General features: G+C 38.6%; 1 protein-coding gene across 1 annotated transcript; it reads left to right on the top strand.

Annotated features, from left to right (window-relative positions):
• Positions 1 to 709: 709 nt before the first annotated feature.
• Positions 710 to 8,441, top strand: LOC131546029 (uncharacterized). The gene is made up of 7 exons (XM_058785321.1): positions 710 to 825; positions 6,922 to 6,973; positions 7,090 to 7,158; positions 7,301 to 7,363; positions 7,453 to 7,593; positions 7,682 to 7,906; positions 7,993 to 8,441. The coding sequence occupies exons 1-7, from the start codon at positions 718 to 720 to the stop codon at positions 8,439 to 8,441; spliced, it is 1,107 nt and encodes a 368-aa protein (XP_058641304.1). The 5' UTR covers positions 710 to 717.
• The last annotated feature ends 7,295 nt before the right edge of the window (positions 8,442 to 15,736 follow it).

Here is a 15,736-nt window from a genome sequence, read left to right as displayed (position 1 = left end):
AATTAAATATTTTTGTAAGGATTAAATAAATGATAACAGCCTCTTTTTTTAAACAAAGAAATCACTTAAATTTTCTGTGTGTTTTCGTTATCTTTATAGTGCTTTAGTTATCACATTTTTTCAGCTTCTCAAAAGCAGTAACAGTATTCTAGTATTGTACATCAGGGGCTGTATTCACAAAACATTTTGTCCTACCACTGAGTTCTCTTAAATATCAGTAAGAATTCTTTGGTAAGAGTTTACTCTTAAAACGTATTCACAAAGCTGCTGAGAGCAACTTTTATTTAAGAGTTTAATTAACAGACTAAAAGTCATGGCTGATAGTAAGACATTGTGCAAACTTGAAAACCAAACTGGACTCAAGAAGGACATACACTGTTAGACATTTCAAAGGGTTTTTACAGTGTTGCCAGTAAGTTACTGTAATTAAGATTTACAGTAGCAAACTGTATTTGATTTATCAGTATACTACTTTAATTACCGGTAATTCATTTTAATATAGATTTTATTAGATTTAATAATTTTTATATAGAATTCATTTTATTTTTACTCTACATAGGTACTGCTGGCATTCAATTAAAACAGACACAATAATTACAAAATATCAAATTCTTTATTTAAAACATTGCATGTATAACACTTAAAAATACAGTCTTCCAATGGTGGAACAGTGCATCTTCACCATTTCTCCTGTCTTAGGACGTTTTGCAGTGCATTATGGTGTGTCCTCTGGATTCATCCTCACAAAGAATCTTTAGGCAACAGAAACATAATGGGGAAAAAAGACAAGCAGCCAGAGAATACATAGCCATCTGCAAAACCCAGGTGCTGCTCCAAAACATGGCCACCATCTTTGCTCACCCTCCACTTTGACAGAAATGTCTTCTCTGAAAAACAAGTAGAAGAAATAACACACTTTTGAAGGCAAACCTCATATAGAATACACAAATCTCTCAAAACCATAGTTGTTCTCTTACCATGAATTATCAGTCTCAGGGTGGCTGGCCTGCTCATGTCTTTCTTGATGCTTCATTGCAGTTGCCTTTAAAACACAAATACAAAAAAAATGCAGTAAATCTTAAATTGCATTAAAAACTATAACAAACTAATTCTACAACTAGAAAGGCAGCTAGCCATAAAACTAGTTTAACCTAGCTAACATACGATTTTATTTTCTCAGGCTACTGGCCAACATTAACTACTAACACCTGAACAAAATTTCACATTAGTTAACCTAATGTTAATATAAGATAAGCGTTGCTCGTTAAAAACTATTTTAATTCGGTAACTTAATTCAATAAGCTGACAAAAGTCATTTGAAACGACAGCGCAGTTTACCATGGAAAAGTTCTGTAACCGCCATGTTGACTAGTAAATGTTACTAATGTTAGGTAAACTGGTGTGCAAAAATCTGACACAAACACACAGACAAACGTACATATATTTTTACCTTGCTTGCTGGTCTTATTCTCTCGTAAGATGCATCGACACACAGCGTAGATGTTCTCCGGAGCTCTCCCACTCTCGCGGGTTCATCCCCGGGCAAAACCCGCAGCGCTGCCCCGCTGCTTCCATGTCTTCCTCGGACGCGAGTGGCACGGCTAGGCGCGACTTGATAAAAAACAATATAGAACCAATTATATATACTATCTACAGTGGATGCGGACAGTAAAGTGATGCCCCGGTATATTTCTGATGTACAGATGTACTCCAAGCGCTCGCACTGTTTCTGACACGAAGTACAAATGGATTTTTCAATCATTACAAGCGATGTAACACATCCAGTAGTCAGTCCCAAGCTGCTGCGGCGTTGTAGACACGGTGCAGGGCAAATTGTGTCAATCCAAATGTAAGAAATTAGGAAAATAAAACGACCTCAGTATAATGGCGCCAAAGAGACCGTTACAGTAGTATACAGCAATTTTTAAAAAATACAGTAAGTCTCTGTATGTGGGGTCTGACGTCACAGAAAATTCCCATGATGCAAATGGTATTACAGTTATTTACTGTAAAGGGAATTTGCAGTATTACACTGGGTGATATACAGTAAATAACTGAGAAATTACAGAAATGTCTATCAGTGTAATTAAAGGGAAATAATCGTGAAATGTTTCTAAAAATGTTTGTTATGATTTTAGGATTGTTTGTGATTTGTTCGTAGACTTAGGAGTCCTCTTGTTTTAGCTGGTTTACTCCTAAAACACTTTGTGAGATATAGAGCAAAAATTTAGGAGTCCTAAAATTAGGATTGATGCACCCATTATTTTTAAGAATTTCTCCTAAATCAGCAAGTTAGAAGCTAATTTTAGCCTAGATGTTTTGTGAAAAAAGCCCCAATTCATTCTGATAAACTGCAAAAAATAAATAAATAAATAAACAAATAAAAAATAAATAAAGTGACTATTTGAAATAGACTATTTTAAACTGTATATTGCAATATTATTGGTTTATATTTGCATAATAAAAAATGCTTGTTGTTGGATAGTTTTGGTTTTGCACTCAGTAATATTTGTTTGTTGTTAGTGTAACAGTTGTAGTATACAGCATGTTGTAGATAGGAAGAAATGTATGTAGATAGGCGCAAAAGTTATTTAAAAAAAAAATTTTTTTTTATGTTACATGATATTTCTTAGTATATTTTCTTTGAACAAATAAGGAAATGCATGTTCAAAATAACCACTTCAGAAAAGGGTGTACAATTTCCTGTTCGTTCCAGTCACACTTGTCATCTCAACTCTTTCATAACAAACAACTCCTTTCCTGATTTTAATTAAAGGTGCTGTAGGAGATCTTGGAAAATGCTAAATTTAGCCTGATAGCACTGAAAGCGAACGTCTCACCCTCCCTGCAATCGCCGTCCAAAGCCACGCCCCCTGAACGCATATACGCTCACAGACCGAATAACAGAGACAACATTACTACAATAGGCTACATCAGCGGTTCCCAATCCCAGTCCTCGCCATGATTCCAGTTCGAAGCGAGCATATATGGGCGTTTCTTCAACTAGGGGCACTTTTAGCCTTGTGAAGTTGAATAAAAAAAACTTGTTCAAAAGTCACGTAACACAGTCTCATAAGTTTAAATAATTTGTCTAGTTTTAAGGTCTGTATTGTGTAATTTTACTAAATATTATGTTATTTACTCAATATAGTATTATCTTACTTAAAATATTATGTATGGTTATAAAAGTAATCAATAGACTGATCAATGTGCTGATTATTACAATACTGGATGTCTTAATACAGATTGTGAGTCTTAAGGGGCCATCCAGTGGACTGTACTGGTGTCTTCCATTAGATTGTACCAGTGAATTTAAAGGGATAGTTCACCCAAAAATGAAAATTTGATGTTTATCTGCTTACCCCCAGGGCATCCAAGATGTAGGTGACTTTGTTTCTTCAGTAGAACACAAATGAAGATTTTTAACTCAAACCGTTGCAGTCTGTCAGTCATATAATGCCAGTTAATGGGCACAGAATCTTTGAGAGAGAGAAAAACATGCACAGACAAATTCAAATTAAACCTTGCAGCTCGTGACGATACATTGATGTCCTAAGACACGAAACGATCGGTTTGTGCGAGAAACTGAACAGCATTTATATCATTTTCTTACCTCTGATACAGGCAATGTCCAACTCTCCTGAGCTCATCCACAACATCCGGCGCATGACATGTCAACGGCTCTGGAACATAGATATATATATATACACATAGATATATATGTAGATCCTTACGTATCGCTGCCCATAGAAACAGTCGCTAATGAGGCATCTATGTATATATATCTATGTGCCAGAGCAGGTTGACGCGTCACGCGCCAGATGTTGTGACAGTCGGACATTGAGGTTTATCAGAGGTAAAAAATGATATAAATACAGTTCAGTTTTCAGACTGTTTCGTGTCTTAGGACATCAATGCATCGTCACAAGCTGCAAGGTTTAATTTGAATTTGTCTGTGCATGTTTTTTTTCTCTCTCAAAGATTCTGTGCCCATTAACTGGCATTATATGATTGACAGACTACAACGGTTTTCAAATTTTCATTTTTGGGTGAACTATCGCTTTAAATAAGCCGATGAACTTTGGGTGATTTCCAGGATATGACAGGTACAAGTAAACAACTTTGATATATGACTCATGTGACCACCTCCAACCAATAGGGGGCCATAGAATAAAAGTTTTTAAAAAATGGCGGATCTGGCCAAATTCCACCATTAAAAATGGACCAGGTGGGCTGGTAATAAATTGTGGCAAACCAGACAGGCATAACCAATAAAAAACCTGAACTACCAAATATGGTTCGCTCAGATAGATATAAAAGTGGATGCCCCGACGGACAGAGATTAGATGCGGCGGCCGTCATCTCGGCTTTGTTGCTGTGGTCAGTAAAGTCTTATTTTGACATCTGGAACTCTGCTTCTTCAGCTTTATTGACAAATTTGAGAAGACCATCGTTTGTTTCCACAACAAATTGGCATCACGAACAGGATTGGCTTGAAGCCTGACCTTGACAAGAGCCGTAGCAGGTGAACGCCTGGCGAAAACGCAAACAATAAAAGACGAATGAGGTAAGAGTAATTTTTTTTGTTTGTTTTGTTTAAATTAAAATGGTGAACTGTTTGCGTGGTTGCTAAGGTCAAACCTGTGGCAGTGATTGAAGAAAGGGCTTCACCAAATCAAATCTAGATAATTTAAGTTAAAATAACAGACGTAAGAGGCTCCAGATGTCAAAAGACGCGCATGCGTTAGAGTAGTAAAGAGTTTTTGTGTGTGCACAAGAGGTGCACGGTGCCTAAGAGAGGCATAAAAGCCCGTGGTTGACGCTTCCTATGTGGGGGGGCCAAGGGATACCAAGGAGCTGCTTGTGGGATGGTTAAGTGTGGCCCTGGTGGACCCCCACAGCGGAAGGGCTGCTCGGACGGGTGTCTGCAGACGAGAAAGAGTTAGTCTTTGTCTGTCCATTGAATGATGAGAGAGAATTCTGTGTGCGCGCGCTGCACACAGGATACATTAAGTGCTGATTGCTTGGCTGAGATACTAACCACATTAACTGTACTGGGCTTTGTATAAAGCTAAATGTGCTGATTTTATGTGTTTTATGTTTATGACTGTTTATGATTGCAATAGGTATGAAAAACCAGTGTGAACAATGGTAAAATAATAAAGAAGGCAATAAGATGGTGATTGGAATGTAAAGATTGTATAAAGAAAATTATAAGACTATTCCAAAGAACTGGCTTTGTTGGGTGTTTGGACATCATCCAAGTTGCCAATGATGTGATCCAAATTGTGAAACACAATTATTGATAAAGAAAAAGGTAAAAAGTAAAAAGTGACTGGTTTTTCGTTCCTAGAACAAAAGAGAGACCAAAGTTGGTTGGTGCTTCTTTCTCATTTGATCTGTGTGTGCATGACAGAGGGAGTGGAAGCACTGAGTGGGAGTGAAGGAGTAGCTGTCTGTGTGTGTGTGTGTGTGTGTGTGTGTGTGTGTGTGTGTGTGCAAGCGAGGAACCTCTGTGTGAGTGAGAGAGTGAAAGTGTCTACGTGACTGTCAGCAAAGAGTGAAAACAAAAGCAGAAGTGCAGGGAGGAGGAGAACAGAGCAGTGTGAGTGTGTAGAGAGAAAGACAGAGAGAGCATGCATATGTGTGCGTGAATACATGTGTGTGCGCACACACGAAAGTGAGAACCTGTATGTTGGTCTGACTTTGTGCGTGTGTGTGACAGATGCACCCATTATTTTTAAGAATTTCTCCTAAATCAGCAAGTTAGAAGCTAATTTTAGCCTAGATGTTTTGTGAAAAAAGCCCCAATTCATTCTGATAAACTGCAAAAAAAAAAAATAAACAAATAAAAAATAAAGTGACTATTTGAAATAGACTATTTTAAACTGTATATTGCAATATTATTGGTTTATATTTGCATAATAAAAAATGCTTGTTGTTGGATAGTTTTGGTTTTGCACTCAGTAATATTTGTTTGTTGTTAGTGTAACAGTTGTAGTATACAGCATGTTGTAGATAGGAAGAAATGTATGTAGATAGGTGCAAAAGTGATTTTTTTTTTTTATGTTACATGATATTTCTTAGTATATTTTCTTTGAACAAATAAGGAAATGCATGTTCAAAATAACCACTTCAGAAAAGGGTGTACAATTTCCTGTTCGTTCCAGTCACACTTGTCATCTCAACTCTTTCATAACAAACAACTCCTTTCCTGATTTTAATTAAAGGTGCTGTAGGAGATCTTGGAAAATGCTAACTTTAGCCTGATAGCACTGAAAGCGAACGTCTCACCCTCCCTGCAATCGCCGTCCAAAGCCACGCCCCCTGAACGCATATACGCTCACAGACCGAATAACAGAGACAACATTACTACAATAGGCTACATCAGCGGTTCCCAATCCCAGTCCTCGCCATGATTCCAGTTCGAAGCGAGCATATATGGGCGTTTCTTCAACTAGGGGCACTTTTAGCCTTGTGAAGTTGAATAAAAAAAACTTGTTCAAAAGTCACGTAACACAGTCTCATAAGTTTAAATAATTTGTCTAGTTTTAAGGTCTGTATTGTGTAATTTTACTAAATATTATGTTATTTACTCAATATAGTATTATCTTACTTAAAATATTATGTATGGTTATAAAAGTAATCAATAGACTGATCAATGTGCTGATTATTACAATACTGGATGTCTTAATACAGATTGTGAGTCTTAAGGGGCCATCCAGTGGACTGTACTGGTGTCTTCCATTAGATTGTACCAGTGAATTTAAAGGGATAGTTCACCCAAAAATGAAAATTTGATGTTTATCTGCTATCTCTATTTTTAATTAACATACATTGTTTAAATCAAATTTGTTTATTTGTGATCATGGTACGAGTTCCTTACGTTACTTAACAGGCAATATGATGTTCTGTATGCAGAACGACGGTTATGAGACAATTGTGAATGAGATCATAGCACTGAACACTGGCGGTATGATTCATCTATTCTATATCTTTATTTATTTATTTGAAAAAAATAAAAAAAATAAATACAATGGTGTATATGCGTTTATGATCGTTTCTTACTCTTATTATTCTCGCCGACAGCGGTACCTCGGCAGCTCAGCACCGCGTCTGAGGCGAGTGAGATTAGGCCTGACAACGCGCCACCACACGGTAAGTTTATTAATAATTTCTATTATGTCATAAAACTAAAGAAATCGTACTTGCACCAGAGTGTTTAAGGGTTTGTAAACCACGGAAATTAAGTGTTGTGTTGTGTTTATGGACGTCTCTGTCGCGTTATTCACACGAGCAGGGGAGGACCGTCAGATCCTATCCGAAGCGGGAGAGAGTCAAACTGAAAACAGAGGGTCACTCGGTGTGTTTTTTAATCAGCATCTAGATTTATAAAAGTTTTCTATTACGTTGTGAAAAAAAAAAAAAAATAACTTTTTGTGTTTGTTCTAGCGTGTTTAAGACGGCTTGTCAACCGTTACCCACGTGACGCAGCAAACAGGGTTGGAGAGGGGCAACAGTTAGGACGGAATCTGCTTGTGACAGCCCAGGTTCACGCTCCGGTGCTACGATCTACTAATAGGACACTGCAGGGTATGTATTAATTACAGACATTAGTTATAATATATCTGTATCGTAGCCTTAAAATAATAATATATAATTCATATTCTTTTGACTCTAGGTCGTGCGAGGAGTTTTGCTAACACTGTACCACCACCGTCGCAAGCATTTGCTAATGGTGTGGGTGTTAGGAGACAAGAAGCGTCATCCAGTTCTCCACGAGTAGACCGGGATGTGATTGCTAGTGCTGTGCTGGTTCAGGCTCGGGCACAAAAGACTGCAAGACCCCGCAACCATAGTGTGATACCTAACAATCCTGAGCGAAAACGTCCAAGACAATCAACTGGTGAGTACAGAGGCCTCAAAATGAAAATGTCATTATTATTATTATTGTAAGAATAATTATTATTATTATTATTGTGCACCCATCAGAAGACACAGTAATCTGGAACGAACATTTTGTTCAAGCATGGGACGACTGTGATATGAACAACGTGTCTAATGTGGATCGTGAGGAGGCCTTAAATCAACAGCCCCAGGCCGTTGAAAACGCTGCAGATTCAGACGGGGGTGCAGACACGCTCCCTTCAAACCAGGAGGAATACAAGAACCAACTGCAGAATGATGCAAACAAGGACATTCTGAACCTTCTGAACACTGTTGTCAAGAACCAAAAAAGAATTATAGATGACCACCAGAGGGCCCGGGAGGAGCAAGCACGTTTTAATCAGACTGTGACAACAACGCTACAGAAACACGGGATCATCCTTAAACAAACAATTGCGTTGCAAAAACGCCATGATGGCGGGCATGAACAAACAGCCCACAATCAGGAAATGATTGTGACTCTTTTAAATGAACTTCTGGACCTGTTTAAATAGAGGTATTGGTGAGTCCTATTTTCTTTACCCATTTTTCCTAAGCGTGTATTGTTTTAGTCGCAAGCGTGGTTTTTTTTTCTGTTGTCCAATTCATCACTTTCATTGAGGGTTTTATGCTGTGAATAATTTTGAAATAAATTAGGGTTAAAAATGGCTGCAAAACGTTGTCGGGAGTCATGTGACGATGAACAGGGTCCTCCGTTAAGATGTAGTAGGGATGATCATGGCAATTTCCAACCTCAACAAAACACTACAGAAAATCTGCTCCGGCTCATTCAGACTGTTGATGAGATGAAAAAAAAACAAGTCCGCTAGATTGTTAAAATTAATAAACGAAGTGCGATCAAGGTCAGAACCTCCTCCAGAACCAATTTTTAATTTTGAACAGACATGTGAGACATCAGATTCTCCTCCAGAACCATTTTTCGACTTTGAACAATTTGTAAATTACCAACAGACATATGAGGAGACTGATTCTCATGCAGAACCATTTCTCGAACAATTTGTAAATTCTCAACAGTCCGGAGAGGTTGCAGAAATGCGTCTATACCCCATTTTCGAACGATTTGTAAATCCGCAACAGTCCGGGGAGGGGATAGGTATCCAGTCACATCACGCGCTCGACCTTACCGACCCAAGTATGGGTCTCACACATAATGAAATAGAATCACTTGTAAGAGAAGGTGGTAATGTGGCTGGATACACAATAATACCCAGAGCTCGGTTCAACGGATTGGAAATCCACAGAATTATAAATCTCAGGGAAATATCTTCTACAGATCTAGCAGACTACACAGTGTTTTTACATGACACGTTTTCTAAAATAGTGGTGTTTTCCAGATTATTAGGTGGAGATGGTAGTTTAATTAACATCTGCATGAGGGGTGCTAGCCTGACATCAGATGTTAATACACTCTTGTCAGCTAAAGATGATTACAGTGTTGATCTCTTTATCAATGACCTTGAAAAAATCATGCAGAGCAACTCTGATGTGCAGTTTGATGAGAGTTTAAATTTAAGAGTGTCTATAGCAAGAAGTAAACACGGTGGTGCTCGTCGAAAAATACAAACGCTTGCCCATGATGAGGTGATTGCTAGAAACAGACTTAATCTGTTCATGCCCTTAAACATCACAGAGGAAAACAATCTTTGTCTTGCAATCTGCTTGACACACTTTCTAAACCCTCAGAAACCGCACACTGAGCTAGAGTCTGTAGCATCAGCACTGCAGAAGGCTGCTGGATACACTGATCAACATATGATATCACTTAATGATATTGCACAGTTTGAACGTATGTTGAATATTAAAATAGTGGTATTCTATAGAACGAATGTCGGGGTGTTGGAAAAATATACAAACACAGACGTGCCTCACCTTAAAACAGTGTTTTTGTACCTACACGACAACCATTATTTTATGATTAAAAATCTACGAGCATTTATTGGCACACCATACGTGTGCGAGTATTGTTACCGAGGCTTTACCAACAGGAGAGATCACAGATGCCGATACACCTGTGATGTTTGTAATGCATCTGAATGTCATCTTTACCCTAAAAAAACAAAACATTGTGAGGATTGTCTACGTTACTGCAGATCAGACTATTGTTTTGAGATGCATAAAAAGCCGCCTCCAGGTCAGCAATTTGCACAATGCGATGTTACCAAATATTGTCGTAAATGTAATAGACGTTACCACGTCAGCGGTACCACCCCCAAACCACACAAATGCCCTGCAGATTGGTGTGTCCAATGTGGTGAGAGTTTGGTTACCGATGGTGTGCATCAGTGTTTTATCCAGCCGGTTAAGATGGAGAAACCGTCCGAGCGTTATATTTTTTATGATTTTGAAACTCGTTATGAAAACGGGAGACATGTGGCAAATTTTGTATGCGCGATCACATTTGATGGTGAAGAATTCGTAGCTGAAGGTTCTGATTGTGTGGATCGTCTCATTAAGAAGTTCAGACTGCCTTGTTATCGTAATTTCACATGGATTGCACATAATGCGTCAGGATTTGACAATTTCATTCTTTTGGAATACTTCACTAAGATGGGGATTGCCCCTAAAATTACAATGCAAGGCTGTCGTCTAATCTTAATGTATGATGATGCATTCAAGCAGAGGTTTATCGATAGTTACAGTTTTATTCCCATGTGCCTAGCCAACACACCTGCTGCGTTTAATCTGACCAATGCTGAGAAGGGATATTTCCCACATAAATTCAACCGCGTCGAAAATGAATCGTATGTAGGACCGTACCCTGCCAGAGATTTTTACGGATATGCTTCTATGTCAAACAAAGATAGAACAGAGTTCGATGCGTGGTACAGTACTGTCTCCGACAAAGTGTTTGATTTTAAAAAAGAACTCGCTATGTATGGAAAAAATTATGTCGTCCTGTTGAAGGAGGTATGTCTGAAGTACCGTGATGAATTCATTCTGTGTACAGGTCTGGATCCGTTTAATTACACAACTCTGGCATCCACTTGTATGGCCATCTATAAAACGCACTACCTCCCAAAAGACACAATAGCATTGACACGCAACAACGCGTACATCAGACAGAACAAAACATATTCAAACATCTCAATTGAATGGCTTGAATATATCGGAAAATCACGCGGCGTAGATGTTCAACACGCACTAAATCACGGTGAGGTGTCATTCGGTAAGTATTATGTGGATGGTTTTTATATCGATGGCACTGTTAAAAAGCGTTAGAATTTTCAGGTTGTTTTTCCATGGCTGCGGCGTTGTTACGACCGAATGATTTAAACCCGTTATTAAAAGTGCCTTACGGTCTTCTCAAAAGACAGTTTGATGACAAGATTGAAATTTTGCAGAGTGCTTACAATTTACAAACAGAATGTATGTCAGAGTGTCGCTGGAACCGTGCTAAACAATCAGATGCTGACGTGATTGCGTTTATGTCCACCTACAAACACCCTGAGAGGTTGAAACCTCGCGATTCATTGTACGGCGGTAGGACGAATTCGTTCAAACTGTACCATAAGGTTGATGAAGGGGAGGTCATACGATATACAGATTTTACGAGTCTGTATCCGTTTTGCCAGGCAACAAAATCTTTCCCTATAGGACACCCACAAATAATTTTCAAAGATTTTGATAATCTTGAAAATTATTATGGACTTATCAAAGCTACGATGCTACCTCCCCGAAAACTACTTTACCCCCTACTCCCATATCGTGTAAAAAAAACAAAAAAATTTACGTTCCCACTATGTAGGTTGTGTGCAGAACAGCAGAATCAGACACTACCGTGTATGCACACCGATGAGGAAAGAGCCATCAGTGGTTGCTGGGTAAGCATAGAGGTGCTAAAAGCTATTGAAAAAGGCTATGTTGTAGTGAATGTGGATGAGGTCTGGCATTTTCCCCAGCGATCAGAAACACTGTTCCGTGATTATGTTAAAACATTTTTACAGTTCAAACAGGAGAGCTCTGGGTTTCCAAAAGATGTGGTGACCGACGCCGACAAAGAATCTTACATCAGAGATTACTTTGTGGAAGAAGGGATTCAGCTGAATGCGGACAAGATCGCGCCGAACCCTGCACGTAGGTCTATAATGAAATTGGTCTTAAACTCGCTTTGGGGACGGTTCTGCCTTCGTGAAGGTCTACCTACAACCGAAATACTTACAGAACCAGAACAGTTTGCGCAATACATTTTTGGCACAGAGCGCGACATCAGACATTTCTCATTTGTGTCAGACACTGTTGCAATTGTTCAGTGGTCTTACGCAGATGGGAAAGCTGCGCCGACTCGTGACATCAATGTCTTTATCGGTGCTTTTACAACAGCCCATGCACGTTTAGAACTCTACGAGCTTATGGATAGGCTGGGGGATAGACTGCTTTATTGTGATACGGACAGTGTTGTCTTTACGTCAAAAGAAGGCGAATACGAACCGCCGTTAGGTCCCTATCTTGGTGATCTTACTGATGAAGTTGGTCCCGACGACCACATTACCCTGTTTGTTACATCGGGTCCCAAAAGTTATGGGTTTTTAACAGCTAGGGGTAAGGTGTGTATGAAAGTGAAAGGGATTACACTTAATGCTTTAAACTCTGAAGTCATCACGTTAGATTCAATGATTGGGCTTGTAGATCATTATGTGAGGGGGCGGGGCGACAGCCGACATATTCTTGCACACAGCGACACTATTGTGAGGAATAAAAAGGATTTGACATTACGCAACAGGTCATTTGTAAAGAAATTCAGACTTGTGTATGACAAACGGGTTTTGCTCGCAGACTTCACCACGATTCCGTATGGCTTCTGACAACGTTTTTGGTGGTGGTGTACGAGACACGGAGGGGTTTGACAATAGATTTCAATGTCCATTTTCCATGGTTATATCCGGGCCAAGTAATAGTGGCAAAACATTTTTTGTAAAAATGCTGTTGCAAAATGCTGGAAAGCTGATTTCTAAAAAAATTGACAATATTGTTTTCATTTATTCTGTATGGCAACCTTTGTATGATGATTTGTTGAAGTTGTATAATAATAATATAAAATTTATTGATGGAATCCCACAAACTCTGGATGATGATGTTTTATTTCCAGTCAATAAAACAAATCTGGTTTTAATTGATGATTTTATGCGTGAAGCATCCAGTAACAAGGAGATCGAGAGACTTTTCACGGTCTATGTACATCATAAAAATGTAAATGTTATCTACATTCTACAGAATTTATTTTTTCAAGGTAAATCCAGCAGAACGATTAGTTTGAACACAAATTATCTCGTTCTCTTCAAGAATTCAAGAGACTCGGCCCAAGCAGGTATTCTAGCCCAGCAAATGTACCCAAAAAATACAAAATTTTATGGAAAGCTATGAAGATGCGACCCACCCCCCCATACGGGTACCTTTTGATTGATTATAAAGCAAAGACCCCAGAACAGTATCGTCTCAGAACTGCACTACTTTCACAACACCCGGTTGTATACCTCCAGAAAAAAAAAAGAAAGTGACTGTTTTTTTTTTTTTCCTGATTTGGGGAAAAAAGATGTCTGCGAGACTTTTAAGAAACCACTCTCTTTTAAAGCTGTTATTAAAAGCAACGCCAAAACAACGACGTGTTATTTTACAGGCTGCCACAGACGAGTTCATTTTATGTTTGTGTGAATTAGCTCTTAATGTTCTCCGTGGTAATATCCCACTCACTCATCAGCAACACCAGAAACTGAAAAGAAGAAAAACTGAAATCATATTTGTTGCTGATAAAAAAGTTGGAGTAAGACGAAAGAGACGGTTGATTAACCAACAGGGTGGGTTCCTTCTCCCTCTTTTAAGCATGGCTGTCCCTTTTATAACCAGTTTGATTGCATCTAATAAATAATGGTGGGGCTGGAACACACCGAAAGAATGTACCTGGTTTCGCAGAGACAGCTGGATAAGCTAAAGACCGGTACCCCACGTGAGTCTATACACCAGATTGCAGAGAATGATCTTGATACGACCATTAGAGATATACTGCACAGGGGTGATCTGGAGCCGCATGAAAAGGCAAAGATGTACACATCTGTGTTGCAGAGATTTTTAACATTAGCTAAACTAGCGGACAGGGAGACAAACACATTAACATTGACGCTTCCATCATCCATCCATGCTGATAAAGAAGAACCAGCGACGACTACGGGTGTGAGCATCCAAGATGCTTTAGATGTTGTTGTGGATGATGTTTTGAAGAATGTTCCACAGAGGAATGCAAAAAACGTTCGCTACGTTTTGGATAAAATGTCTAAATCCAAAGACATCGCTTCCTGGACCGATTCGGGTGAGTTTGTGTTTAAAGGCAGAGCCGTCCCCGGTTCACACATGCTGGATTTAGTTAAAAGTGTCATGGCACCGCAAAAGATTCTTGATGACCGGAGGCCTATTGGATGGAGTGAGTTTCTGGAGGCGTTTGCCACATTAAACATGCCGTATTCAATGGTCCCAAATCACTATGTTAGACATGCGATTAACTCTTTTAAAATCAAATCAACACCTCCAATAACCAAATCTTCTAAAAAAAGTAAAAAACAGAGAGTAGACCCAAGTACCCCAACAAAACAATCTAAATATCCTGAAGATGGGATATTCAAATCACCCACTCTTGACCAGAGCAAGTGGTTAAGTTTTTAATCTCTAATTTCTTTACAAAGTGTTCTCATGTTCTCATTATTTTTTATTTTGACTGAGTTATTGACCTTGTTATTAACAACGTTGTATGTAATGCCAAATGTGTTGTGTTGTGTATAATAAAGTCATAAAATAAATTTTTTATTGAGAAATATTAAACATAAGACATAAACATTTCACCCATCTGCACACATTGAACACACTTAAAAACATTTTCATTACATTGAGATCGTTTTAGTTTTTTACAAAAACAGACACACATTTGTCATTTTTATAAAATCATCACTATATAGCTTCAACACATAATCATAATCACGGTCCTTTGCCATGTGATAAAGAAAAAACACACAATGTTGGCCACAAGTGTCTGATGAAAAATCCTGGACTTGCACTGTGGAATATTGTACCACTCTACAATTTAGTTTTAGAAAAGCGTTGATTATTGGTGGAAAACGGATGTCGTCGTGTTTATTTCCAAAGCTGTCAAAGAAATATCCTACGCCTTCCTCGTTTATGTAAATGGCAAGCCAATGCTGGCCTGGCATATTTGAAGCATGTGTATTAAAAATAACTGATGATGGCAATTTTCTTAAAGGTGTTTGAGGTAAATAGTCGCAAGGGAGCACACCGAGGAAATGGGTGTTGCATGAAATCTTATCCATGATTGACGTGAGCTGGACCATGTTCATTATTATTTTATTAATAGTAATCAACCAAGATCTGACGACGGTTCGACACTTCAATGACGCAGTCAAAAATAGAATAGACGATAAGGTTAATTGTATGGGGTAGAGGCTGTCTGAAGCGTGCTTCGAGTCTAATATTCCCAGATTTGATAAGCGACACGTGCTGTCCACAACCTTCGTCTGGCGTAAGATTGAATGCATAGAGGGTGTAACCATGCAAAAAGTCCTCTCTGTCAATAGATAGAGCTTGGTTTTTCAGATGTTTTCCAGAAGCCAACGCTAATTGGTAGAATTCACGCACTGCAGAACCACCCCCGTAATCAGGCTGCAGTGGTTTTGCAGGGAATTGTTGCCCATCCAGATAAATAGATAAAAATTCTAAATCGTAATTTTTAAACGCGAACGGGTTTTTATTATAGGATCCTGTAAAGGCATCATTATCAACCATGGCTAGA

Source organism: Onychostoma macrolepis, chromosome 08, assembly GCF_012432095.1.
Source record: "Onychostoma macrolepis isolate SWU-2019 chromosome 08, ASM1243209v1, whole genome shotgun sequence".
In the NCBI taxonomy this organism is placed as follows: Eukaryota; Metazoa; Chordata; class Actinopteri; order Cypriniformes; family Cyprinidae; genus Onychostoma; species Onychostoma macrolepis.
This window is presented reverse-complemented; position numbering and strand designations above follow the sequence as displayed.